Source organism: Ciconia boyciana, chromosome 3 (assembly GCF_034638445.1).
Source record: "Ciconia boyciana chromosome 3, ASM3463844v1, whole genome shotgun sequence".
Lineage (NCBI taxonomy): Eukaryota > Metazoa > Chordata > Aves > Ciconiiformes > Ciconiidae > Ciconia > Ciconia boyciana.
In genome coordinates this window covers 17,905,628-17,932,534 of record NC_132936.1, presented here as the reverse complement: position 1 = coordinate 17,932,534, position 26,907 = coordinate 17,905,628, and the positions used below count along the sequence as shown (strand labels likewise).

Below are 26,907 nucleotides of genomic sequence, written 5' to 3'. Positions count from 1 at the left end.
AGAATGATGAATTTTCTTGCCAACTGATTTTTTTTAAAGCTCTCCCATTAGTTGCAACATTAAAAAAACTAAATGGTTACCACTTTTCAATACAGAGTTGAATAAACTGGATTCTCAGTATATAAATTATTTTAAAAAATACAAAATTAAATACTTATACTTACTGGCTCCAAATATCTGTGTTAAAATACTCTTCTGGTGGCTACAGTCAATATTGTAAGGTGTTTCTCCTGTTTTGTTGGGTCTATAAAGCAATCTACCATCTTTTGGATTTCTTAAGAGTAATTCAGCAAGTTTACGGCTTCTTCCACGAATGGCAATATGAAGTGGAGTATCTCCTTTCTGCAATTAAGTGAAAAACTAGTAATATCTACCATGAATTCCTAAGATTATGAACAGACCATATGTTCCACATAATTTCAGATGCGTTATTTACTTGAAATATATCTTAAGGTATTCTCAACAGCATTAATGCCTTACAGCAAGCATTTTTTCCCCTCAAAAAAGCATTACAAGAGTTTCAGAAAAGACATGTGAAAAGGCAGTTCTTACAATGCTAAATCTAAGGCACTATCTTCCTTCTTAAATGTTTATAATAATACCTTAAGGTTCATGAAAACTGTAGTCTCTGTTTAGAAGCAAGTGTCTACTAACAAATTCAGACTTGTTTGGAAAAAGAGATACTGCTTGTTAGAATTATTTCCATGTCTGCTCAGATTTCTCCAAAAAGCTTTCTGGTAAAAGTTTCCTTGTTACATCAAATCAACTTTATTATTTATTTGCCCTAAATATAATACTAAGAGGTTAAAAAAGTATCAAATAAATGTTCCTGTATTTAAAAGGTTTACAGTCAAAGTAGGGAATGCATAAGAGGACAGCAACAAATCCTTGTATTTGTCCTTGGCATTGTTTAGTTTAATGTCTGTTAATCAAAAACAAACATCAGTGACAAATAACAACCATTCTCTTTGCTCTTTTTCAAGTGTATTAAGAATTAGTATTCTTATCTGTGAAATTTTTATTCCTGACCTGGAATTTTTTCTTTTCATATTACTAAAAACACCTTAATACAAACAAAAAAATCAATATATTAATGGTGGGATTAATTTATATTTAAGTATTCTGATCTATTTAAGCAAGCATATGGGAGACTAAGCATTTAAGCATTATTGTCTGCTTAATTATTAAGCATATAGGAAGCTCTTTCTGTATTACCCTTGACAACTCACTACAAAATTCTGCTGCAAAACTAAAATGATTAACTATACTAAAGTAAACAAACAAATATTCTTTACCTTGTCTACTGCAGAAACCTTAGCTCCTTTATCCAGAAGAAGCTCTACTATTTCAATATTTCTCATCTTGGTTGCCTTTATAAGGGGTGTTTCTCCGTCCTAAAGGGAAAAGTAGGCCTAATAAAAAGATCTTCTCTGTATACTCAAAACCAAGCAAAAATTAGTGATAGCGTAACAAATTAAATCCCAAACTTTTAAGAGAATTTAATTAAATATGTTACTGTGCAAATAACAACACTTCAGTGCGTATGTTATTGAGAAAGTATCACAGACCCTTATTCTAGATTGATTAGAATCACAGAACAAAATACATTTCTGTTAATAACACTGCCAAACAGAGAAAGACAAGATTCAGATATAATACAAGATATTTGAAAAGAGACTCATGGAAGAGGTAACTCCCTGCTGTACATACTACTTCCTCTATTTTTTTTTATTCCTGCACATGCAATAAATGGTGGTCTGAACTTTCATGCTTAGCAATATTAGAAACCTCTTTCCTCAGTTTCCAGTAGCACCTGCTCTCTACTCCTTATTGCTGGTCATGTCAATGACACTGAAGTAAAGTATCCACACTTTCCCTGCTATCCAGTTTTAGTAGTAGGTGATGTTTATCAACAAAGGGGACATTACTGCTGCTGAAAATAAATTCCGTATTTCAGAAGAATTTTTTTATTTATTTATTTACAGCGTGCAAGGTACTAACATTTCACAAAAACTGAATTTGGTGTTATGATCTTAACATCATATAGGAGTTGAGAAAAGAACAGATGTTAAACAAAGCAATTCAATTACAATTCTAATTGTTACCTTTGTACATGTTTCAGTATCAGGGTTGCATTGCAAGATATCCCTCACCATTGTAGCATTTCCTTTCTCAACTGCCCAATATAAAGCAGTTTTATTATCCTGAAAAAAAAGAGCGCATTAAATGTTAACAGTACTTTCATTCAGTTGGATGAATTTCAAAAATGTATATAAAGTACAACCTCTATATTGAAAACAGTACATAATACAGCAAATTTTAGCACAGCTCAGGGCAAAGAGAACCACCAACAAATCTAATTGGCACACCAGTAGAACTTTGGGGGGGAATGGAAATCTGGCTAGACAACACGAATCTATTTTAAAAACCTGTGCAAAATGTACTAAGAGGTTTAACAATTCAAGCAGATTCAACCTCTCCTGAGTTTCCAAAACTATAAATAAGTATTCAATTGTAACTTAAATATACAAGTTTTCTAATGAAATAAACCAACTTTTTCCAGAGTGTTGTCTTTTTTACCCCTATTATGTAAGTCATGTTTTTCTGTGGCTTTTTTTTTTTTTCTTTAAAAAAAAAAGATTTCTCTCCTATTAGAACATGGAAGTGCTAACCACTTCCAGGCCTTTAAAAAAAATTTCCATTTTGTTCTCAATTTTACAGTATAGCTTAATAAAACAGTTGAACTGGCTGGCTGGTCTAAAAACAGGCCATGCAAGCTGGAAAGCTGTAAAAGTAGATGGACATGAAACTCAACACAAAGTACCAGAATGCAGATGAGCCATACATTGTATCACTGAACCAGGGGGAATGGTTGATAGTTGCAAATCTGCCTGTGTCATCTTTTTTTTTTCCCAGCGATGTATGCTATCCCAGGAAGTCTCCATGCCTGCAATCTTTCTGTAGCCTAGTGACTGCACCACGACTCTTTCTGTTTGATGCACACTGGTGTAGAGACATTTAAGAAAAGCCTCTGAACACACACTGCTTCTAAGCAGGAATGTCAAAGTCCCCCTTGCAGCCTTCTCCCTTGCTTGCTTCTTTCATTTGCAGTTCTTTCTCTCCCACTCATGGGCTTCACAGCAAATTGAGTTTAAAGCCTTTCTTGACAGTTTAACAAGCCTGGTCACTAAGACTTCTCTCCTCTCTGGTCACCTGGGTTTCATGTCCTCCGTCCTTCAGTCAGGTGGCTTCAACAAGACACCAGCCTGAGCAAGCTGACTCCTCGCTAGCAACATCAGCTGCACTGGTCTGCCAAATGCTCCCAGCTGGCCCCTTCCCCCTTACCAGAAGGGCTGAGAACACCATCTGAGCCCCCCACTGCCCCAACACTCGCTCCCAGAGCCCTGTAGTCACGTTTTGTCTGCTCGAGGTCCCCCCTGACTAGTGTCCATATGGATGAATGAGCAGCAAGGAACACAGTTGCTGGAAGGCTGGACAACACTCAGCAATCTTTCTGGAACATCACAGACTTGGGCAGGCAGCAAATCTCCGCGGAACAGGTCTGGCTGGCAGACAGGTGCTGCAGTGCCAAACAGCAGGGGAGTTGCTAAACACTTAGCACTCATCACCCATTTTGATACTGCTGGTCCTAGTCTGAAGATCTGAAGCGCACAGCCAGAGTCTTCCTCTGATGGTACTCACTGCTGCTGTGTCAACAAGGCCACAAATGCATTCTCTAGATTAACCACTGGAAACGGCTATACCGACACGCTCACGCTGCCAGAAGTCAGAAGCTTCCCCGCCCCCAAGGAGGCTGGGTCCCCTTGCTGTTTCTGTATTGCCTTGGTCATATCAAGATGTTGAAAAGCTCCAGATTTTCAGACCCATGTTAGCAAGAAGCTGAGACACATAATTCCAGGTTTCCAATGGCAGGTTAGAGGAAGAGATCCAAACACTACTTTTTCTCCGAACTAAAAGCTTCTTGGCTTCTCAAAGAGGCTCTACATCAATAGCAGGCACTGAATCTTTGCAGCTCTCAGTGACTAGTTAGTTTGGTGTTCAAACTTGGCAGACCGTATATGCCTGCGAGCAGAGTGATTTGAATAGCTTCAAGCAAAAGAAAGCAAGCTGAACAATAAAAAAAGTACCTTGCTGAGTAAGAGAGCTTTCTGTACAAGAATAAAAACAATACCTTAATCAAAGGACAAAAAAAGAAAGAAGGGGTAGGTAGAAAACATGGAAACCACTGACAACACTGCTTAATGCAAGAAAGGAAGTTAGTGAAGGAGACAGGAACCAACCAGGCATAGTGACAGAACTGCACGGACAACAGATATAATCTAAGGTGTATCATATTTTAATATATTGATATTAAATTTAAAATATTAAGTATTAAAATAATAATATTATGGGGGTTTTAAGTATTTCATTATTTTAAATCTGTTCAGTAGTGCAGATGAAATAAGTTCAATTTACATATTTTGCTTTTCAACTATTATACAAATTAACTGAAAGAAATGCAGCTTAAGAAGTCATTACAATTACATATGTCTTATATCTTAAAAACTGCACAGCAATTGATGTATTTTTAATGCTTGATGGGAATCTGAGTTTCCTACAGAGTAGACTGAGCAAGCTTTTAAAGCCCTGTTTTCAGAAACACGATGTAACTGTTTGGTATTCAAATTCACATCCTATTTAAGAACTACTCTAACATTTACATTGTTGTACTTACCTGACCTCTGATATCTATATCAGCATATTTATGGAGCAGGGCCCTCACAATTTCAACATGACCTCCTCTAACAGCCCCAATCAGCACTGTATCTCCACTCTAGAAAAACAGTGAAAGAACATTGAAGATGAATTAATACTATTCAGCAAAAAGAAATGCAACACAGAATAAATTATAGCCTCAAAATATACACTATGCCTATTTAAATTAAGAAATCTGCACTCATTTTAAAGAAGATACAAAAAAATAGTTCTATCTCTGCAAAAAACGGGTATATAGAAGAAAAAATTCCAGACTCCATATTTGGGGGTTTTTTTGCAAAGAGATGAAATATTATATATTTATGGCAAAACAAACACCCCAAAATAGGTCCAGCTTAAACCACTATCCTAAAAAATAACAGCAAAAATTAATAATGATTATGAAAAAATCCAGCTGTTCTCTACATTCATAGGAAGGCCAACCACTCACAGTAATAACCTCTTTACAATCAGACAAGTAATTACTCACAGTAATAACCTCTTTACAATCAGACAAGAATGTTGGCTGTCTCCTTTAGATGTTTCACAGCTGACAAAAGATCTTCAAGAATTTTAAAGAATTTTATCCCTTTTTTTTGTGCAGATTTGACTGCAATCCTGTTTACATACACTATGCTGTCATAAAGAAAAGAAGCAAAAGGCTGATTTTATCTCAAATTGATCAAAAGAAAAAATATTCTACTGTGGTAAATGGAGTTCTATATATGTAAAACAAAGCTACAATTCTGCTTAAGTCTTCTGATTTTAACACACTTAAGGATATGTCAGAATTTCAGAAAATGAAATCCTGAAATTACCTAATACTTCTTTTATGATGAAACAGGAAAAATAAATAAAAGTATAGCTAATTCACAGGTGTGGAATTCAGTTAGAAAGCTCAGTAGTAGTAGATCCCCTATCAATCACAGTCATTACATACCTGGCTGCAAACCAAGAAATTTTCCTTATCAAAACCTACTCTAGCATCTGAAACTAAGACTACTCATTGTTTGATGTATTTTTGGAATACAGTCAGCTGTACTGAAAGCTGTAATTTATCCTTCCCAAAAGCACAGGAATGCAGACAGTGGTAGAATTTTATGACAGAAGAGGTGGGAAGGGAGACTGCAAAGTATTCCCTTAAATATTTAAAGTTTTGCTTTGATATGTGCCTCAGATCAAATTTGTTGTCACATGCAACACTGCAGCTCCATATGTAACCTTCCAAGAAATGCACTAAGCTGACACTTGAAATATAGGAAAATGCATCCAAAAACCCTTTTAAAATTATGAGGCAAATATTAGGAGGTTTTCCTCTCTTCTCTGCAACCCCAAGCAATTCAATTTAGGGATTGGGAATTCAGCCTCAAAGTCATATTACTGTTCTGAACTAAAACAGTGATCTTGACAGAGGCACCTAAGTTTAGGTATCCAACCACCTATACTCCCCGAGGGTGCAGTGCTTGGCCTGCCTCTGACACTTCAGAAAAAACTGACTATCTAGAGGACACTGTGGACAGTCCAAGGCACCTATATAAGCAACCAAATAAATCCCTGGGTGGCTAGCAAGCAGATTCACACCCTGGTCACTGCCCATACTGCATGCCTCTACTGAACAATGGCATCGCAGCTCAGGTACACAGCGCACCTTTCAACAGTTACATTTATGTGTCGTAACCCAGAGCTGAAGTCTTCCTGTAATATATGCAAGTTTCCTAGTAAAAAGTTTCATTGTAAAAGATAAAGGTAGGTGCTGAATGAAATATATTCTTTTTTATAATATCCATCGTTTTACAATTTTAACAGCACTACCACATGTATTAATACACAAAAACCCCACCCCAAACCTGCAAGTTAGTTCAGTATTGGTCTTATGTTACAGATATGACAAATATACAATCATAAATCACTTCCATGCCCTGTGGAAACTCACAATTCAAGAATCTCAAAGAAAAAGAGTAGTTTCTGTATTTTATCCTTTACCTTCACACAGCAACATTTGCCACTTAACATACTTGTAAAATAGCAATACATAAAAATACCCCTAGGTGGCAGAAAAATTAGAAAGCCAGAAAAATCATGTACCTGCAAATTTGCGTATGCTGCTATTTAAATATATATTATTATTACATATACATAAAACCACAAGTATGATGAATATTTACTCACTCTATCAGGAATGTTCACATAAGTTCCAGCATCAAGAAGATCCTGCACAATTTCAGTATGTCCCTCCTTTGATGCAATCATCAAAGCTGTATTTCCATCTTTATCTGTTAAGTTTACATTTGGGTTCCTTTTCAGTATTTCTTTTACTGAGTCAGTATAGCCACCTTTCACTGCTACAATAAGTGCAGTCATAGAATTCTTTAAACAAAAACAACATATTTTATTGTACAGTGGATATAGAAAATCATTATATCAGCAGTCTAAATCATAAAAGAACACACACTGACATTACTTTCTTAACCATCCAAACGTTACTTCAGTTTTATGTTTTAAAGTGCGCTTGCTATACTTTTTTTAAAAAAGAAATAAACTAAGTATTATAGGAGACAACACTTCAAATGCAAACAGTAAAGCTCAGATCAGTTTATTCTAACTCCTGAATATCACACGCACAGTAAAATAATTTTGTGGTCATAAGGGAACATAGTATTATCAGAGCACCCAGGTCTGCCAATACCGTTCAAAGAGGTTTTTTGAAGAACTTCAAAAATAATCATACAAATCCTAAAAGTTGTCCTAATTTTCCCCTTAACTTTTACTGATTTTTTTTATTTTGACAAGCACTTTAAGTGTCTTATACAACAAAAAATTAAAATCTATTTAAAAACTATATGCAGTTGAAAACTTCTAAAAAATTTCCAGCTTCTGAAAAGGCACAACAGCCATTATTATTTTCAAAAGATGTTTTGTGTTTGATTTACTTTTCAAATAGCACTGAGGAATAAGTTGTTTGACATACCAAGCTTGGGTACAGAAAGAATTTTGGTAGTGTTAACCTTCAGAGAACAATAACGTAAATTCATTTAAGTACATTAAAATTTACACTTTACATAACAGTGTGTCAACTGTCAACACGAATCCCTAGTTACGTAATATTTTTATTAAAAGGCACAAAGAAGCTTAAATAATCCTCACGTAGTTTGCAAATAGCTGGAAAGTAATATACTCCAACATCAACGTTTCATCTTGTTTCATGTATTTCTTGGTATTTGTATTATAAAAATAAAACAGGACACACAGATGTACGTACCCACACCTTATCACCGGAAAACAAACAGTTACTTACAGCTCCTTCTTGATCAACATCAGCTCCCATCTGCAGCAAGTATTTCACACACTCCAAATGACCTTTCCTCGCTGCCCAAACCAGTGGGGTGGTTCCATACTGCAAAAACATTAATAACATTTTACCATATTGCTCTCTGTATTTAGTATCCCCCTACAATCTAGTATTCATCCTACACTTTATTGCTTTAGTTTTTACAAAGATATAATTTGGTCTTGTGAATTAACACAAGCATTTGAAAAGCCATTTTAACTTTTTCTTTGTAGATGATAGCTGTAATAATTATTTTTCTGTGCAACCTAGGATAGCAAAGTTTCCAATAGCTTAGAAAACAGAAATATGCTCCACTGAAATAAATGTTCACAACCATCTTCAGCATACTATAGAAAAACCTCTTGCAAGTATAATGACTTACTCTAGCACACTAATTCTAATCTCATGGGCAAAATATAACAGCGGGTGTTTTTCCAATCAAAACTTCACAGATTTGTATTTCTTTAATAAAACTTACTTTTACAAGAAATTTATCAAGCATTAAAGAAATTAAATATTATAAAAATATAGCTTACTTTGTCAGAGCAGTTCACTTTAGCTCCATGTTGCAGTAAGAGATGTACTATATCTGAGTGGCCCCGTCCTGCTGCCCAAATAATTGGATAAACACTGTATTGCTTAGAATTTAAAAACAAACAAACAAACAAAGAAATAAAATCACAGTCTTAATTATTTTTCATGGAACAATATTGATCACAATGCTCCAAGAGACAATAAATCCATAGAAGAAGGAATACACAGAAATAAATCTAACTACGGAACAGTAACTGTAGCCTAGTACATTGTCTAGATGATATCTAGGAAGATGTCTACTGTTTTGAATTAATTTTGTTTTATAACTCCTTAAACAAGGTTTAAAAATTCACATCCTCATCTTAATATAAACATTTGTAATGTAAGAGAGAAGCAACAGGCAGCTATGCAATATCCCTAAGTAATCAGGACTGCAGACCAGTCATGTCACGCATGCAGAAGCTGCATATGCAAACCAGATGAAATCGACAATCAGAAAGGTAAGTCAATAGTATTCTTCCTTGATCGTTCACTGTTGCCTCAAACACCAGAGAGCTGACAGCATAAACAAATTGTTCATTCAACTTTCAACATGCTTCTACTTTTATAGAAAATGTTTATAAAATGAAATAAATCTCAAAATCTTAGTTTTTAAATTCTCTCTCACATGTATGGTATATATTTATATAATCTAGCCCATTTGGTACCAATTATGTAACAATTAAAACAAATTATTGTTTCTAGATTGCACGTATTAGTTACTCCATTAACTTCTACAGATGCAGAAAAATGGCAATTGTTATACAAGTAGCATTAGATACACTACTTATCTTTTCTATTATTTCCTCTCCCTGCTAATCTGAATCTTATTAAAAGCTATACACTCATTTCCTTTAATTAAAAAAATTTAAAATTAATCAAAAAAAGACTGGCTGTCATATAGATTATTAAAGCAATCCCTTTATAAATATAGTGATTAATGTTATATTGCAAAAAATGCAAAATGTGTAATCAAGATAATAAGATGAGTGTACAATTCAGAACTTTAAACATTTGGAAGGAGGGGGCATTTAAGACTAAAACTTACCATTCCTGTGATGTTTGGATTTGCTCCTTTCTCAAGCAGCAGTTTAGCTACTTCGGTACGGCCTTTATATGATGCCCACATCAGGGCAGTCCATCCTCCCTGGAAAGCACAATTCAAAGAAATGTAAAAACTGAAAAATACTTTTTAGAAGCCTAATTAGTGACTTTTATTTCATTGTGTATTTGTCCTAAGGCTGTTTTGCAAGTCCAAAACATAGTAAGGATGGACTACACAACCTTGTAATCCTACTTACGTAGGATAAATAATAAGCACACATATAAAAGTACTAATTTACTGCTGTATGCAATACTTGGGAGAATATCATGTCCTAAATGTTCCTGAATTTTCTGTAAACACTCAATTCAGACTTCAAGTGCATACAAATCCAATTACTGGATAAACAAACCAAAAACAAAGCACTATTTTAAAACAAAAGTCTAGAATCCAAATCAATTAACATGGAGGGTTTACTTTTGATCTGTGTAATAGACAGCTGGCCTTCATAAAGTAACTATGTAATGATTTGCTTCTTCATGAAAAAGAAGGAAATCATGTGTCCTCTTAAGGGAGTAATAAGACCAATTAATTTCAAACTCCATTGGTGTGCTCATTTAAGTTTGTAAACTAGGAGACAACGAGGCTTCACTACCTAAGGCATTTGACAGTTCAGGTAACCAAAATTAATTTTAAAATAACAGTACATCTCTGATAACTGTAAGCACAATTTCTGTTTATTTCTTTATAATACACTTTTGGGGAGGTAAAAGACTCTCAGACTGACACAGGCCTAGAAATCAACCACTGGCCATGCGGATGTGCTTAACATCGCACTTAGGAAAAAGCTAGATTAGTAGGACATGGCAAGGTGCCTAAGCCTTCAGACAGAGTGGAACTTCAATTAAAGGAGGCACTTGAATCCTCCCTTAGTGGTTTTCCATATTCTAACTTAAGCAGAACAAAATTTGTCCTTGCAGGTACCTAATTCCCTCTTCAGTCAATGGAGACAAGTCTATAGCTCTCCAGAGGCATCTAACCTTCTAATCATGTAAGCAACTTCTGTAATTCTTTAGGTGGACTGGACTATAGCACCCACTTTCTCATACTAAAAATTTGGCAAGATGAATGGAAACAAATTCCAGGATATTGAGGACAAGGACTGCTACATGAATAATCACGGTTGTCCAGAGAAAAAGTAAATATGGACAGGTATCTGCTGGGAATATGTAACATTTATTTTACCAGAATACTTTAAAAAAAGCCAGCACCACCAAAAGAAAAAAACAACAAACCACCCCCCCCCCCCCCCCAAAAAAAAAAACCCCACCCACACAAAACACACACAAAAATCAAACTGTTCTTCAGTTTAGCTTTTTTCCAAACCAAATTAAGAGGAAAAAAGCAGGCCTAGAAAACAAGTTGCCTTTATTAACACTAAAGCAACTATTTTACAGCTGTAAAAACAATATTTAAATACATATTCTTTTCCATTTTAACAGCACTGAATACATAATTTAAGAATAATAGACTTTGATTTGTTTTACAGAACTGAAAATCTCCAACTCCCAAAATTGCTCTTCTTACTAAAAACTATTTTATTTTTACACTAGGAGAGCACATACCAAATCCCGATGCTCCAAACTGACATTATAATTGAGTAGCTCTGCTACAATAGCTGCATGTCCTTCTTTAGCTGCTGAAATAAGAGCTGTCCAGTTATCCTAGAAAAAGGAAAAAAACTTTTTTAAGTTATATTCAATATTTCAATACAATTACCTTTTCAACTGTTTAACCCACTACAGGAAATCCACAACCCCTTAAAAAAGCTGTCCTTTAAAAAAAAGAAAAAAAAAAGTAATAAACTCATTGCCTACCTGCCAGTTATACATATACAAATACAGACCAACAACTACTCCAAATTTCCCCTCCAATTAACTCCTCTCCTACCCAATATCCATCACTCTCCACTCCTCAGTTCACTGCAGGTTAACTTCTCAAAAATTTTATGGAGGAAGCAACACCTACAAAGGATTAGAGAATGAGGTCAAGACATTGAGAACTGCTGGGTGGGGATGAGATGGCAACCAAGACCACAGAAAATGGTGGTGGTCTGTCTCCACATAGAGTGGGTGACAGCACCCAAGGGGCTAATATGCAGGGGAATTTGGACCACAGCTTCTTAGATTTATGATCACTTCAGGAGATACATTTCCTCTTGCATTACACTTATCTTCCATCCACTGCTCAAACCATGTCCAGGTGTGGACTATTGTTTTATGTGCTATATACACATATAAATATAGCAACAGTTTATATGGTAACTGTACCTCCTATAAGTATAGTAACTGTAACATTTACAGCAAATGTATAAAATGTCTCCAAAAATAGAGATTACTTTTTTTTTTTTAAATTACAGGTTTCATACCAGACCTTTCCTGAATGTCTACACTGCTACAATTAAACTAAGCACAGAAGAAAAAACTCAAGCAACATACTTTTCCTGTTCATTGGAATACAGACCTTTCAAAACTTTTTAACAACACTTCCATCCTATTCACCCTTTCTGGGCATCTTTCACCTAGAGTCAACCACCTCCGCAAAGGCAGGAAGACAACTCATAAATTTGAAACCCTTCTCTGCCACTGTTCTGGCTTTCACCTGAAATAATCCTTTAACCTAAATTCTCCCTCAGTATTTACCGAAAAACACCAAAATCAAGGCGGGGGCGGGGGGTGGGGGGGGGAGAAGACATACCACAACATCACTGAGATGAGCAAAATCACTTGGACCTCATCTTTGATGTTGTTATTTCTCTATTCCGCCTCTCTTTTTATGTCAACTACTGCCAATCCTATTATTATAGCTTCCTAGCACTAATTTCCCAGAAGAAACAGTAGCAGCATTCAGCAGAGACCCTCAGACATTTAAAACATCTTAAATATCCCTATTCTTTATGAGGAATCAAATCAGAGGAATACAGAGCCAAGCAATTTTGGATAAAATTTCTCTTATATGTCATCATTTTCCACCTTTTTTTTTCCCCTCCTCTCAACACTAACCTAAATGCCTTTTCTTTGTCTGCCTTTTGAAATTTCTTCTTCCTCTACTGTTAGGTACCATCACTTAAACCACTAATACTTACTGCATCTTCCAAGTTGCAATTAGCTCCCTTCTTGAGAAGCTCCTGGACAATTTCTAAATTCCCTTGCTCAGCAGCCAACATGAGCGGAGTCTGGCCATTCTGAAATCAAAATAATAGGAAAAGTGATGCACTGGGAAGCGATGCAAATGACACACATACAGCACCAACAAAAGGCAAAAAACTACAGAGGAACGTTAAGTTGTTTCCAGTTTTTAATTGCCAGTGAGAAGCAGTGAGAAGGACCAGTTTTCAAACCACGCAGTAGACTTGCAGTAAAAATGGAGAACATGATATTAAACCTTGTCCCGTAAGAGAGAAAAAAACCCAAACCAACCAACCAACAACAACAAAAAAATTCAGACACTACAAATGGCTACCAAAAACCCCTTACATTGTTAAATATCTTTCTTCCTGAATGATTTGCCCCCTGAAGACATCTCTAATACAGCCTATTACATCTTTACATCTTGAAATAATTCAGTCACATTGTTTAGAAATTAATAAATAAATAAATCTAGCCTAGGAACCACAATGGTCATTAAAACATGCACACTGATTCAGAGTAACAATAAGATTTCTTGCTGAAGTCTTGGAAAAAATAGTCAAGTCATATACCACACTTTCATCTGGCAGTATACCAAATACAGACATCATTTCTGCCCTGTGCAACACAGGTTCTTAACAGTCAGCCTCATCTCAGGGAAGATGAAAAATAGAAAAGCTGGTTTATTTGCCTTCAAGGATGTTTTAAAAGTCAGTTACAATCTGTCACCCTTCTATCAGCCTATTTCTGTGTCAGCAGACTTCTGAGATACAACTGCGCTGCATGATGAAAAGTAAAACTTACTAAATTTGACAGTAAATTTCTTCATTTCAACAAGCTTAATAAACAAAGAGAATTTTTTCCTGACCTCTCTTCTGTCTTTTCTCTGTACCCTACAGAAAACTCAAATTATCTAGTCTCTAAATAATGCAAAAGGTACATGTTAGGAGTTATATAGCAGCAACTTCCCTGAAAAGAATAAAAATCAATGCAGAATCAGAATACAGTAAGATCACTAATCTTCATTAGCAAAACAGTTAACAGTAAGATTAATAAAGGTATTTGATGAGTTCTTTCTGCTCTTTATGTACTAAAAAAGAAATTATCACAGAAATGCACTGAGTCTTTCAAAAAAGCTTTCTGGTCCACCAGCTATTCCATACCTAGCCTTCACAGAATCTTCCCCATGACATTATGGATAACCAACCATACTACTCGTGACAGGATATAACATAATATCTAACAGTGCAATTTTTTACAGGGAGAAATTATGCTCTCATATAAGTTTATATTGTTATAACCATACATTGTATACATTCAAAATTATACCTTTGTTTTTAGATCCTAAAGTATATTTTGTATCAACAAGCAGTAGTATTTAGGTCTGGTCATAAAAAAAATTAAAATGCTCAAAAAATCAAGAGGAAGGAAAATACTACTTTTTAGAAGAGAACAGCTCTCTTTGGAGGAGAGAACACTCGTAACTTTTGCTCTTTAAGATGACTTCTTTATATGCAAATTAATATTTTGGGAATACACATGCCAAGTGATTTGGGAAATCATGCCTGACCAACCTGACTGCCCTCTGTGATGACATCATTGGCGTGGTGGATGAAGAGCTGAGACACTGTTTATCCCATCTCTAGCAAGGACTTAGACATGGTGTCTCACAACATCCACACAGACAAATGAAGTACAGACTAGATAAACGGACAGTAAGGCAGACTGAAACTGCTTGAACTACTGGGCTCAGAGGGCTGTGATCAGCAGCACAACGTCCAGCTGGAGGCCAGTCACTAGTGCAGTACCACAGAGGCCAATGCCGGGGTCCTGTTTAACCCCTTCATGGACCTGGGCAATGGGACAGAGTGCACCCTCAGCACCCTCACAGCCAATACAAAGTTGGGAGGAGTGACTGATGCACCAGAGGCTTGTGCTGCTGTCCAGAGGGACCTTGACAGGCTGGAGAAATGGGCAGACAGGTACCTCATTGTACTGAGTATAGGAGTCCAGGTGCTGGTATCAGGGGAGCTGCACAGGGTCTCTGTGAAGAGAGGCTGGCACTGCCCTGTGCCGGACACAGCCAGTTCCATCTGGCTCCAACCAACCCACCTCAGGACACAGGACTAGATAATCTCCAGAGGTCCCTTCCAGTGCTTTAAGCAATACATACAAACATTCCTATTTTAGCACGAGCATTCTTCTTACCTGCTTCTGAACAGTTACTATTGTTATCACTGTGATCATCTTCCACAGGTGGATAACACAAAAGCACAAAAGGGTAACACAAACCAAACAGAAGTATCTTTGGGCAAGAGGAGGTTGTGGATGGGAAAATGATCCCCGCCTGTAAGAAGTGTCATGCAGTTGTAGACTGGCTCTAGTATTCTTAGATGTAATGTAATTCTTAGGTGTAGATGTAATAAGACAGATGTAAAACTTTTCTACAGCAGTACTGAAAACACTCTTCCCTTTTTGCTAGGAGATTCTCAAATGTTTTAGCAAATTATGAAGATTTCACCAACATAGAAATAAAAGATAATTACTACACCTGTGACCTCCGGATTAATTCTCAAAAGTTGCCCAAGAGTCCAGACACTCCACAACAACTAAATGCTCATATTTCTCACAAGCACATCAAGTACTGTATATCTGTACATCACAGCTAAGTCTAAGTACTCGAATATCCACATTATAAAGGGGCACACCTGTATCTTTTTACGGAAATCTTTCAGTGGTGTTACCTTACAGATTAGCTCCCTCTTGCAGTCCATAAGAGAACAGAAGGTTCAGAATTGAAGATGCAGAAGGTACTTCAGTATCAAGGGCAGAAGAGCAGAAAGAAAGGCACATCAAAGGAAACCGGAACCTGTTAGGATCAAAGTGTATCACACAAGGCAAACACCTACCATTAGCTGTTAAGTAATCAATGTATCTGGTATGAGAGAAAAGAATGCGCACAGGGGAAAGGACGCGCAGGGAAAAGGCAGAGAGACTGAGACTTGCTCCGCTTAACTGAAACTGCTGGTGTTAATCCATCAAAACCATCCATATACAAACTGACTGGAACATCCCAGTTCTTCTGGTAACTGATCACAGTCAAGATATAAAGGGTTGGTAACAATGTGGGTGATCCTACCATTGGACAAGTCACTGCAGCCTGAGAGGTCCTGGCACTACCAAACCTTGGCTTGCCAGCAATCTTTTTAGACCTACCCTGCTGGCACTCCCATTTTGGTATTTTGTTTTTACCCAAGAAGAAAAGATGTTTTGGCAGGTCCAAAACTGGAAACAGAATTGCACTCAATGCCACTGAATTCCAATGAAGAGTCAGCACTTAAACAAAACTCTTGTCATTGATACGTACGAACAGCAGCCCTCACCACACTCATGGGTTTAAAACTGATGCAAACCATACATGTCTCCAGAAATTACCTTCTCCAATGCAATATATCATAAGACTGAAAAAAAATCAGGTATCAGGGAAACGATCTCTGCAAAAAAGGCAGTTACTGAAAACCAGGAGTGCACTTAGTCTCATCAAGAAGAGAATAAAAATGTAGAAAAAAAGGGGAAGGCAGTGACGCTGTTGATAAAGTTAACACGGACTATCCATCTGATTTCGGCCACGTTGTTGAGAGGAATTACCAGCAGAGGGAACAGACTATTCCTCTTCTCAGATACACAGCATGCCAGGTGGGGAGGTTCATGTGTATGCTCTGAAACTTAAAAATTCTCCCATCTCAAATACCTCAGCATGTGTGCATACACAGGATGAAATGAATGTGCTGACAATGAAAGAAAACTGTCTTAATTGGAACCAGATCTAATAACTACATTAAGGCTAAATTCTGTATATTGTTTTCTCATTTGCATGATGCTTTTTGGCTTTGAGTAATATATGCCATTTGACTTCTTTCCAAAAATATTCTTTCCATCTTATGCAGGTTTAAAAAGATAATGCAACAGAACATGCATCTTCCAAGACTTAGTTTAAAAAAAAATTAATTGGAAAGCCAGTCTTCCATACACTACAAGGTGAGTAAAAAGCTGCCTGGACTGTCAGACTCAATGGGTAATAGTCCACTGTTCACAGAGTTACTGGTGCCCCATGGGGAGGGTTTGATTTGGGGCTAACATTGTAGCATCTTCATCAACACCCAGAACCATGAAACACAAAGTGCTCTCAGCAAGTTTAGGGACTGCCCCAAGCTATGGAAAGCAGCTGATATGCCAGAGGGCGGGGATGCTCAGAGGAAATTCAACAGGCTGGAGAAATGGGCTGACAACCCCCCTGCAGTTCAACAAAGGCAAAGGCGGAGACTGGAACAGACCGACCCCACGCAACAGTACTGGCTAGGGACTGCCTGCCTGGGGAGCCACGCTGCAGAAACAGGCATGGGGTCCCGATGGACAAGAGCCATGGGTCAGCAGTGTGCCCCTGCAGCAACGAAGGCAAATCAAACACTGGGCTGCATTAACAAGAGCACAGCTAGCCCAGTGAGGCTGAATCCAGAACACAATGCCCCGTTTGGGGCTCCCAATAGAGAGACTCCCAACAACAGAGAGATTGACAAACTGCAGAGTCCAGCAATGGGGTGACTCAGACAGTTAAGAGACGGGAGCATAAGACACACAAGCAGAAACTGAGAGCTGGATTTGTTCAGTCTGGAAAACAGAGGAGTAAGGGGGCATCAACATCGGTCTTACACTACCTAGACATTCCTAAGGGAAATCTTAGAAGACAAAGGCAGACTATTCTCAGAGACACACGACAAGAAGACAAGAAGCAACAGTCACAAGATGCAGCAAAGAATATTCCAATAAAATATAAGGAAAATGTTTTTAAACAAAGAGTGGTTAAGCACTGGAGCAGAGAGGCTGCAGGTTCTCCATCCTTTTCAGGACTTTCAAATTTTGCTTGTTAAGTCCCTTAGCAACCTGATGTAACAATGAAGTCAGTCTTGCAATTAGGAGGAGGTTGAATCCAATGACCTCCGAGGTCCCTTCTATCCTGAATTTTTCTATGAATCAGATTCTCTGAATATGCTACATAAGACGACAAGGTTCCAGTTCTACAACATTATTTAGAAAATCAGAACTAAAATAAAAATTGATGATACAAGCTGTATATCCAGATAAAAGTAAAGTCCAGACACTTACAAACCAGAAAATCTACTACAGAAGATGAAATAAATTAGTCAAATCATCTAAACTTATTTGTAAAATACACAGAAGACCTAATAGTGCATCAAGATAACCTGAATTTTAAACATCATGCAAAACAATGTAAACAGTCACTAGCAACAGACATTTGCATGAATCAAACCTCCCAAGAAACTCTCAGGAATCTTTAGTGCAGTATAATGAAACCACAGCACATTCACTTAAATTGCTGGTGGGGATATGCTCAAATCAGACTAAATCAGATGACAAAGCAGAAGCTAACAATTATCACACTATCCCAGGATTATGAATAATCCACATTTAAACTCCCTACTGTGTATCAAGACTTCCTGTGTAATCCTGGTAAAGTCACTTAATCCTCCTGGTTAAATCTAGACTTACTTTTTGGATACATTATCTTTTCATCCAGATGAGCATCTGCTCAGAGTCAATTGCAATATATGCTCCTATTTGGATCGTATAACAAAGTTTCTCTTGCCTGGAAACCAGGATGTGGGGGAAGAGTTATCATCATTCCAGGTTTCACCCCAAAATGGACAGGGCAAGAATGCACATGCAGCTGGATCTGTGAACTAAGAAACAATTCCTAGCTGCAGAAATACAGGTATAGTCTCCATGCACAAAGTAAGGATGGAGCTGCATTTTGCAGCTCAGAAGAACACTCAGAAACCAAATACAATGAAAGATGCTGAGGTGCTGACAGAGAATGAATACTGTGTGTTCAGTCTGTGCAAAGGTAAGGAATCACTTGAAAATAAAACTGAAATTTGTATATTAAATAGCCAGTGTGATTTCACTAGTTATTCATTCTGTTACTAATAAGCTGCAATATGAAACTGACCTTTCAAAAAATCATCTTACCTCATTTCTCTCATCTACATCCCTGCATTTCTCAAGAAGCGCTTTCAGAGCAGGAACATTTCCTTCTTCTACGTAGGTCAACAGACTCTGACTCATCAGACTTGCCATCTTCACACAGTATTTAAAATGCTTCTATAACAAAGCTTATCTGTATTTCAGGAAAGGGAAAAAAAAGAAAAGCGTAAGTAAAGGCTATGAGAGTTAACTCTGACATTAGAAAGTATGAATTGTACATGCCAGTAAGTTATTGGTTGTGTACGAATACCCACGATTCTCCTCAACAAAATACTGTGGAGACATGTGCATTGAAATGCACTACATTTCAATGAAGAATCAATTGCTTAATCTTTCTAGTTCTTAGAAAATTACAGAAATTATTCTAATTTTTAGGTATTCTCTAAATATGTATTTTGAATGGAATGCATAGTAGCCTTTCATTTGCATAAATTTTTCTGCATATATAATATTACCGGAATACCTATATACATTACATACTTTATGGATGCTAGTTATTTACAATATAACCCTCATCCTTTAAGCAGAACATTGAGACTATTCAGCATTATGAGATACAGTGATAATAACTAAACTGCAGCCATACGGAACTCTGAGAAACACCATTTATTAAACCAGTTATCACCAACTTTATCCAGACATGCCTGCATGTGATGGCACGTTGTTAACTTGCTAGTCAAACTTAACATAGCTTCTGTTGACTGATTATATGTTTTTAACCTCTAACGTGTAAGACAGGAAAGGTTTTTCTCGGTTAAGGCAGACCATTAAGAACCATTTAAGACTTCCTAAAAAGCTGTGGGCTAGTAAGTTCAGAGAACTAGTAGTATTACTGCGCCAAATTTATACACATACGGCTCCAGAAGCTGAATAATTCATTGCACCTAAATTAAGTTTCACTGGATGCAGAACAAGTCGTGGGGCTAAACACAAGACTCCACCCACCCCCCACCACCCTTCTCCTCACTAGCAGATGACATGATTGCTCTCCCTCTGGCTTTTTCTTGCATGATAGCAGTGTAAGAGCAGAGGAAAAACTCCAGTTTAGCATTAGCTAAAGCCTGCTGGTTAGGCTATTCTCTACCAGGCAGAAGCCAAAGACCAGTGGCTTTCCCAGGCAAATGTTCTAACTTTTATTCTCACATAAAAGCAGCCAGTGAATTTTTCTGCACTCCCAGCTGAAGTGGAACACTAGCCAAAAAGAGACGAGAGGAAGCCAGCAGGCACTTCACTACACTTAGCGCGGAGAAGTTAGTTTAGATTTAGAGATGTAAATCAAACAATCTAGCTCCGCTTTAAATAGCTTACGTAGACTGTAATAGTACTGCACCATCCTCTCTCCTTTAGCAAGTAAGTATATATAGACAAACGCACTGTTGTCAGGGTATGTTAGACACAACCTGAGCTCACCTGTAGCACCACAGCCATCAGATGACCGCCATACAGAAATGCCTTTTTCATAAAAATGCTAGCAAAGAAGACAACATGCCCAGTTCAGTTAAGAAGACAGCAGCTCTGGGTGCATGTGGAAGAACTTTAGGCACACACGAATGTCTAGTGACAAAAGAAACTATAAACTACATATATTTCAGGCATGCAAGCAGAAGAACACGAGAGGGAGAAGAGAGGAAAAGGAGAGCCTGTGACTCCCACTGTTAAATTTGGGCTTAAAAATCCAGGTTGCAGTTTAAGGGACAAATTCCAAAGAGGATTTTATGCATCTAAACTCTCCATACTCCAAATGTCCACATACCATGTAAAAATACACAAATCAAATTGTATCATTCAGACATTATTTAAAACCCAAACCTAAATCAGTTGGAAAAAAAAAATCTAGATTTTACATACAAAGCCCAGCAACAGTTTTACTAGGCACTGCACAAATAGCCAGTCTCTCCCACAAGAAAGTTATAAATAATCTAAGAACACAAAAGGTCTGTCACGTTTACCATACAGTTAAAGTACCATCATGCAAAGGGGGGTGAGTAGTACAACAGTGGTGTCATATAATTGTCTTTATTTTTTTCAGTAGGAGGAAGAGCTAATTGAGAGGTTGCAAACAAAAAAAACTAAACCACACCAAAAATGAAAGGTTGAAAAGAAACAGTGATTGTAGGACTCAGTGCCCAGACACAGGCTCCTACTGCAATTTCAGATACAAAAACACCAGAAAAGTCAGCATCTTGCCTGGCATCCAGCTGCCAGTCCAGAACAGCCCGCCTCCCTTGTGGCCTGCACCGGTATCTTACAGCCCTATGCAGATGTCTCCGATATTCTTGGGCACCTGAAATGACACTAGATATTCACATGCAGGCACCTGAATTCCTCCCATCATTTTTTAAATATTTTGACAGAAATTCATGAAACATGACTTGCCACTAGCTCCACTGCTACCACAGGCATTTTCCGATTTCCCTGTGCAGTGTCCCAGCTTATCTCCTGTAGCTGTACCTTAAATCCCCATGCTATTTTCCATACCAAGTGCTAAACTGAAAACTATATTAAAAATCATCAGCAAAACATGACTACAATGCCTCACCAAGTGAATTACACTCTGCAGTTACTATCAAAATTTCGCCAATTAATTCTTAGCTAGTGTGAAAAGGAAAGAAGTATTCAACATTGCTTCCTCCTCAAAGTAAGATTCCTCCCTTGATGTTCCCTACTGTCGTATTTCAAAAAGGCAAAGGCAGCCCTGCTGCACTGTAGATAAGTATCCTGCTGCAGAAATCATTACTTGAACTCCCAGTTATCAAGACAGCGCAGCTTCTGCCTTAACGTAGATCTGAATCCTTAGAGGCAACTTAAACCTTTGACTAACAGCAAAAGGCCTGATGCTAAAGAACACATCTAGAGCTGCATTTACAAAGTCCATGTTAATATTACTTTTTTAAAATGATAAAAGCTTTGTAGAGGGGAACCATCTCCAAGTATATTAATAGTCTTTGTCACCTGCACTTCACTATCACGTAATATCCCCTTCTTAGAATTAGTAACAGTATATTTTATAAAAACAAGAACAACAAAATCAAATAGTATAATTATGGATTTTATATCCTCATGCTTTCATTTGCCACTTTTCAGGCAAGCTTCTTAGAGCCCCTGAAAAATTAACATCACTGGAGGGTTTAGGAAAGCACTGTTTAGGGAGTAACAGAAATTTCCCTTTAAAATGCAACCTGAATTCACCAGGTTAATCTATGTATTAGTGTTTTTCTCATCCTTAAAAAACCCCAGCAAAATAAAGAAAAAAAAAAAAAGGCAAAAAACCCACAAACAAAGAAAACAAAAAACCCCGACCACCCCGCCAACAAATATACTTAAAAACAGTTGGTGTTAAGATTTTTGGAAGCTTTACTTTATTTTTTTTCCCCAAGAACAATAAACATGCCTGAAATTAGGCTGAAGTTCGTTCATGATATTTTCACTCATGACAGCAAGTCAATGTAAATTGAGCACAGCCACAGTCTACCTTTTTATGAAATAAGATTTATGTTATTATGTTATAAAAATTAAGCACTGTACTCAAAGTCCATATGGGTGCTGGACATTAAGGTGTGATTTCTCCCAATGCTTAAGATTTCTTTTAAATTATCATAAATGCTTTGAACCAAGACTCTGAGGTACAGTCTCTAGCTAGATAAGTAACTCTATTCTGGCCCTTCCAACGGACATAGCTCCTGAAATATATATTCATACACTTTTCAAAACAAACAACCCTAGAACAAAAAAAAACCTCAATAGCTTATCCTTTACCAAAATAAAGGATAAGAACGTAATCACTGCCCAATTTCATAAATCTAGCACAAACCCAGTACTATTCAATTAAGTACCAACAAATTAACAGTATTTACTTTGTTCTTTGACACAGCAGAATTATTTTCAGAATCTATAACAAAACTTTCAATTAAAACCAGGAGCCCATTTGGAAGTTGATCCCCTTTCCAATAAGGATTAATGCTGTTACTTTTTTCTCCCACCAAAGCGAGCCGATTCCCAGCCCACAAACCAGCTCTTCATTCACAATCCAAACTTCCAAGCCTGGAAATCTCACAATGCCCTTGAGCAGCAAATCCTGGTATTTTATAAGACTAGCAACACACTAAAAAGTATGAAAAGATACATTAAGAGCACAAATGCTCAGGTGAAGGTAACGTTTGCACAAGGATTAACCTGTTTTTGTAAGGCTCTCACATCCTGAGCTGAAGCAGACGTTATCACGGTTTTGGAAAGACTGCAAAAATTTGCTGATTTACAAAAACTTAGTTTCTCTCAACTGCGCCAGTACTGACTGCAGAGGTCCTGATAACTCAAATCTGCAGATGTTTAATGTACTCTCAGAATCTTGTATCAGTTTCTAACTACATTAAAAAAATATTATTACACACTACATTTCCAAATATTGCCACCTGTTTCACAGCTTTCCCCCATATTTTTTTAATTGTGTGAGCTGTGATCATCTACAAATAAATATCAAAATTGGTCAACAAACACTAGCGCCATTGAGAAGACTTTCTTTTCTTGTTTTGTTTTCAATAGGTAAAAATCGTAGTGACTTACATAAAATTCATACTTTTCATCATACGATGAAAGAAATTATTGCCTTCTTTTTAACGTTTCCTTCTGTTTCCAAATACAAAAGCTATCTTCCCAACATGAAATACTATGGCAGATCTTTCAATTAACTGTAAAAGGAAATAATTACAGTGCTGCTGAAATCTGGGCATGTACAAATCAGATACGGCAACATGCAGTATTTCACCCTTAAGAGCTGGAAATGTCATCTTTCCAAATGAGAATTTAAAGAAATGTGGAATACAGAGGTATTGTACATATAAAATTTATTATAAAAGACTAACATAAGTCAGTTTCATATTCTCAGACATTTTTATACTTTATGATGGCATTAAAAAATGAAAAACGTGTTGGAACATCACCATTACTCATGCTGCACAGAATCTTGCCAATACAAGCATTACCCATCCTTTATGACACCTTATTGTAATCACTTGCTAAATGGGCATACTTCATAAACATTAAGAGATCACAAGTCAGGAATCACATGAAGCGGTAAATATTTTTAACTGTTCTTTCTATAGGTACTGAGTCAACCAGGATTCTGTTTAAAGAACAGATTTTCAAAACCCTTTAAATGAGTCTCTAAAATATTAATTTCTGGTATTCAGAGGTGGAAAGAAATAACAAATCTAAGTTTCCATAAGCAGACTACACCCACACCTCTTCTCCAATGCCTGAAGTTCCAGTATGACTAATGACCTTATGCTGATTCTCAGCTTTTCCTTATTTATCTGGGAACATTTATTCTACTCCTCTTAGCCACACTCCTGGTATCCAGATGAGAAATATTTTAACAGATTACCTTATTTTTTTTGTTACTTTATATCAAAGAACAAATAGTGTAATTATAAAATATTAAAAGACACAAAAAGATAACTAAAGATAGACGCAGACATTCTTATCTTGAAACCCATAACCAACAGAACTAAAAAAAGTTTGCACAAAAGGAGATCCCTGTGTAACCGTTATTACAGTACACAGTAAGAAACACAGGAAACTAGGGATACACAAGTCATTCTTTTCCACCTTAGGCACTCAAGGCAACAGCCATTTCCAAATATCATAGTGATGGATTTTTTATTTTCTTTTAAAATAAACAATCGAGACTGGGGATTACATCCGAAAGACTGGAAAGATCCAAATACGTATTTAAACAAGAAATCACCATTACCATCTGATAGCAACTATCAGATATGTCTATGTTCTATCCTGGTTAAAAACATCAGTTAAAAGAAAGGGTTTGTGAAGTATCTGATAATGGGATTTAAACCTTATGAGAGAAACTAGTCTACTTTTAAGACAGAATTTAAATATGGTCAATGAACAATAGGTATTACTAAGAACATCTGAATTCTAAGAGAAAATTCAATTCCTGTACAAAATACAAAATGCTTAGTCCTACAAAACACTATTTCAGGTTTTAAATACTTCAAGTAAAAGAAAGTAAACAGAAACAGGTACCAATATTAAGTTTTTCAAAAAATTATACCAACCAATATAAATCAATTCTGTCAAAACCCATATAAAACACACACAAGCACAGCAAAAAAGTCTACTTCATCATCTGACATGGTATCATAAAGTCAACTCATTTCTCTGTATCATAAAATCAAGGGAGTGTTAGTCACAAACACAAGTTCTATGACAAAAATCTAACTTGTAGAGTATTTTCACCTAAGGAAAAAGTTGGTTTTGTGATGGAGATCTTCCTGTTAGAAAGATTTTTAAATGAATACGGACACCTTTCATAAGCTGTGGTTGCACAGGATTTCAAGTAGACTTGAATTTCTTAATAACCAAGTTACTTTAAATAACCGCCATTGCAGAACAAGGAATAAATGCCTATCCAAATACGTCGGCTTCCTTACACATTCTGATCTGATAAAAAACCTCCTTTTTATCTTTCCATTTCTTTACTATTTCACTGGGGGGGCAGGTGTGTGTCAGGTAATTAATCCCATGATTCAAACACTTTTCCAGCAGAAGACATTTCTTTGTCAAAAGTTATAGATAGGAAATCACTTTTCCCAACCAATTTTTAAGTATACATGAGAAATAGGAAAGCCCAGCCCTTAAGAGATTTTGCTACTCAACTTCTTCAGCGGTGCCCAGTGACAGGACCAGAGGCAACGAGCACAAACTGAAACACAGGAGGAACCGTCTGAACATCAGGAAACACTTCATTACTGTGAGGGTCACCAAGCACTGGCACAGGTTGCCCACGGAAGTTGTGGAGTCTCCCTCCTTGGAGATACACAAAAGCCATCTGGACACGTTCCTGGGCAACCAGCTCCGGATGGCCCTGCTTCAACAGGGAGTTTGGACCAGATGACCTGCGGATGTCCCTCCCAGTCTCAACCGTTCTGTGTCTTTACCTCGGAAATCGGATGCCAGACTTTGCTGACAGGTCAAGCTCACATCTATATTTCTGACTTAACACAAGGAGAGAAAAACAGTACAAGAGGCTCTCCCACTCCCGGGGGCGGAGCTGACAGCGATACCCGGCCGTGCCTGCGGCACCCCACGGGCCGCTTCATCTCCGGTGAGATGCCCCCGCCACCCACAAAGGAGGACCCTGTCCGCCCGCCGCACACAGCGCTGCCGGAACCCCTGGGGCTGGCCGGGGCGGAGCGGCCCAGGCGCCGCCGCTGCTCCCGGCCCCGCGGCCCTCCAGCCCGGTCCGGGGCAGGAGGGGGCCGCGCACACCGCGACCGTTAATCCCCCTCCCCAGCGAGTCCCCTGTGGCCCCGCCGCTGCAAGGGAGCGGCGGCGAGGAGGGGCCCGGCGGTGCCCTTTGTTTGGCAGCTGGGAGCGCCCCCTCCCCTGTGCCCTTCCCCTGTCCTTCCGCGGCCGGCCTGTGCTGTCCCCGCTCCCCACCTTCCTATCGCCACTCACCCCACAGGCGGAGGGACTCGGCCCCTGCGGGCGGCTCCCCGGGCCCAGCCAGAGACTGACAGGGAGGCGGCGGCCCCGAGCGCTCCTCACCTCCCCCCGGCAGCGGCGGCCATCTTACCTCCCTCTGCCCTCCTCCCACCCCCCCCCGCCGGTCACGTGGGCTGGGGGGCGGCACCGTCCACCGCCCTGAGGGAGGGCGGCTGCTGCCCGGCCGCTCTCAGCGCCGCGCCCTGGGGACGGCCCACGGCAAGGCGATGCGCAGGCATCGGGAGCCTCTCCACGAACGGCCCGCAGGGCTGGCGCGCTAATAACCATGTATAAACAGCTAATAACGGGGAGGCAAAAAAACCCTGCCCAGGAGCCCTGACGGCAGTGAGTCACCGCGCTCTGCGGCGTCCCCCCCACCCCAGCGGTAACGGCGGGAGGAGGCGCTGACTGACGGGGCTCAGGCACGGGCGGAGCTGAGCCGGAGCACAGCCCCGCGC

General features: G+C 38.2%; 1 protein-coding gene across 2 annotated transcripts in view; it reads right to left on the bottom strand.

Moving 5' to 3' along the window:
* The window catches only part of KIDINS220 (kinase D interacting substrate 220), an 83,145-nt gene extending 56,590 nt beyond the window's left edge, over positions 1–26,555 (bottom strand). For both annotated transcript variants that reach the window (XM_072855089.1, XM_072855088.1), the window contains exons 1-12: positions 26,423–26,555; positions 18,935–19,082; positions 12,844–12,942; positions 11,324–11,422; positions 9,705–9,803; positions 8,620–8,721; positions 8,051–8,149; positions 6,925–7,122; positions 4,736–4,834; positions 2,106–2,204; positions 1,296–1,394; positions 165–342 (exon numbers count right to left, since the gene is read on the bottom strand). In XM_072855089.1, coding sequence (XP_072711190.1) covers positions 165–342; positions 1,296–1,394; positions 2,106–2,204; positions 4,736–4,834; positions 6,925–7,122; positions 8,051–8,149; positions 8,620–8,721; positions 9,705–9,803; positions 11,324–11,422; positions 12,844–12,942; positions 18,935–19,042 — 1,279 coding nt within the window. In that variant the 5' untranslated portion in view covers positions 19,043–19,082; positions 26,423–26,555. The remainder of the gene's footprint in view (positions 1–164; positions 343–1,295; positions 1,395–2,105; positions 2,205–4,735; positions 4,835–6,924; positions 7,123–8,050; positions 8,150–8,619; positions 8,722–9,704; positions 9,804–11,323; positions 11,423–12,843; positions 12,943–18,934; positions 19,083–26,422) is intronic.
* Between the last annotated feature and the right edge of the window lie 352 nt (positions 26,556–26,907).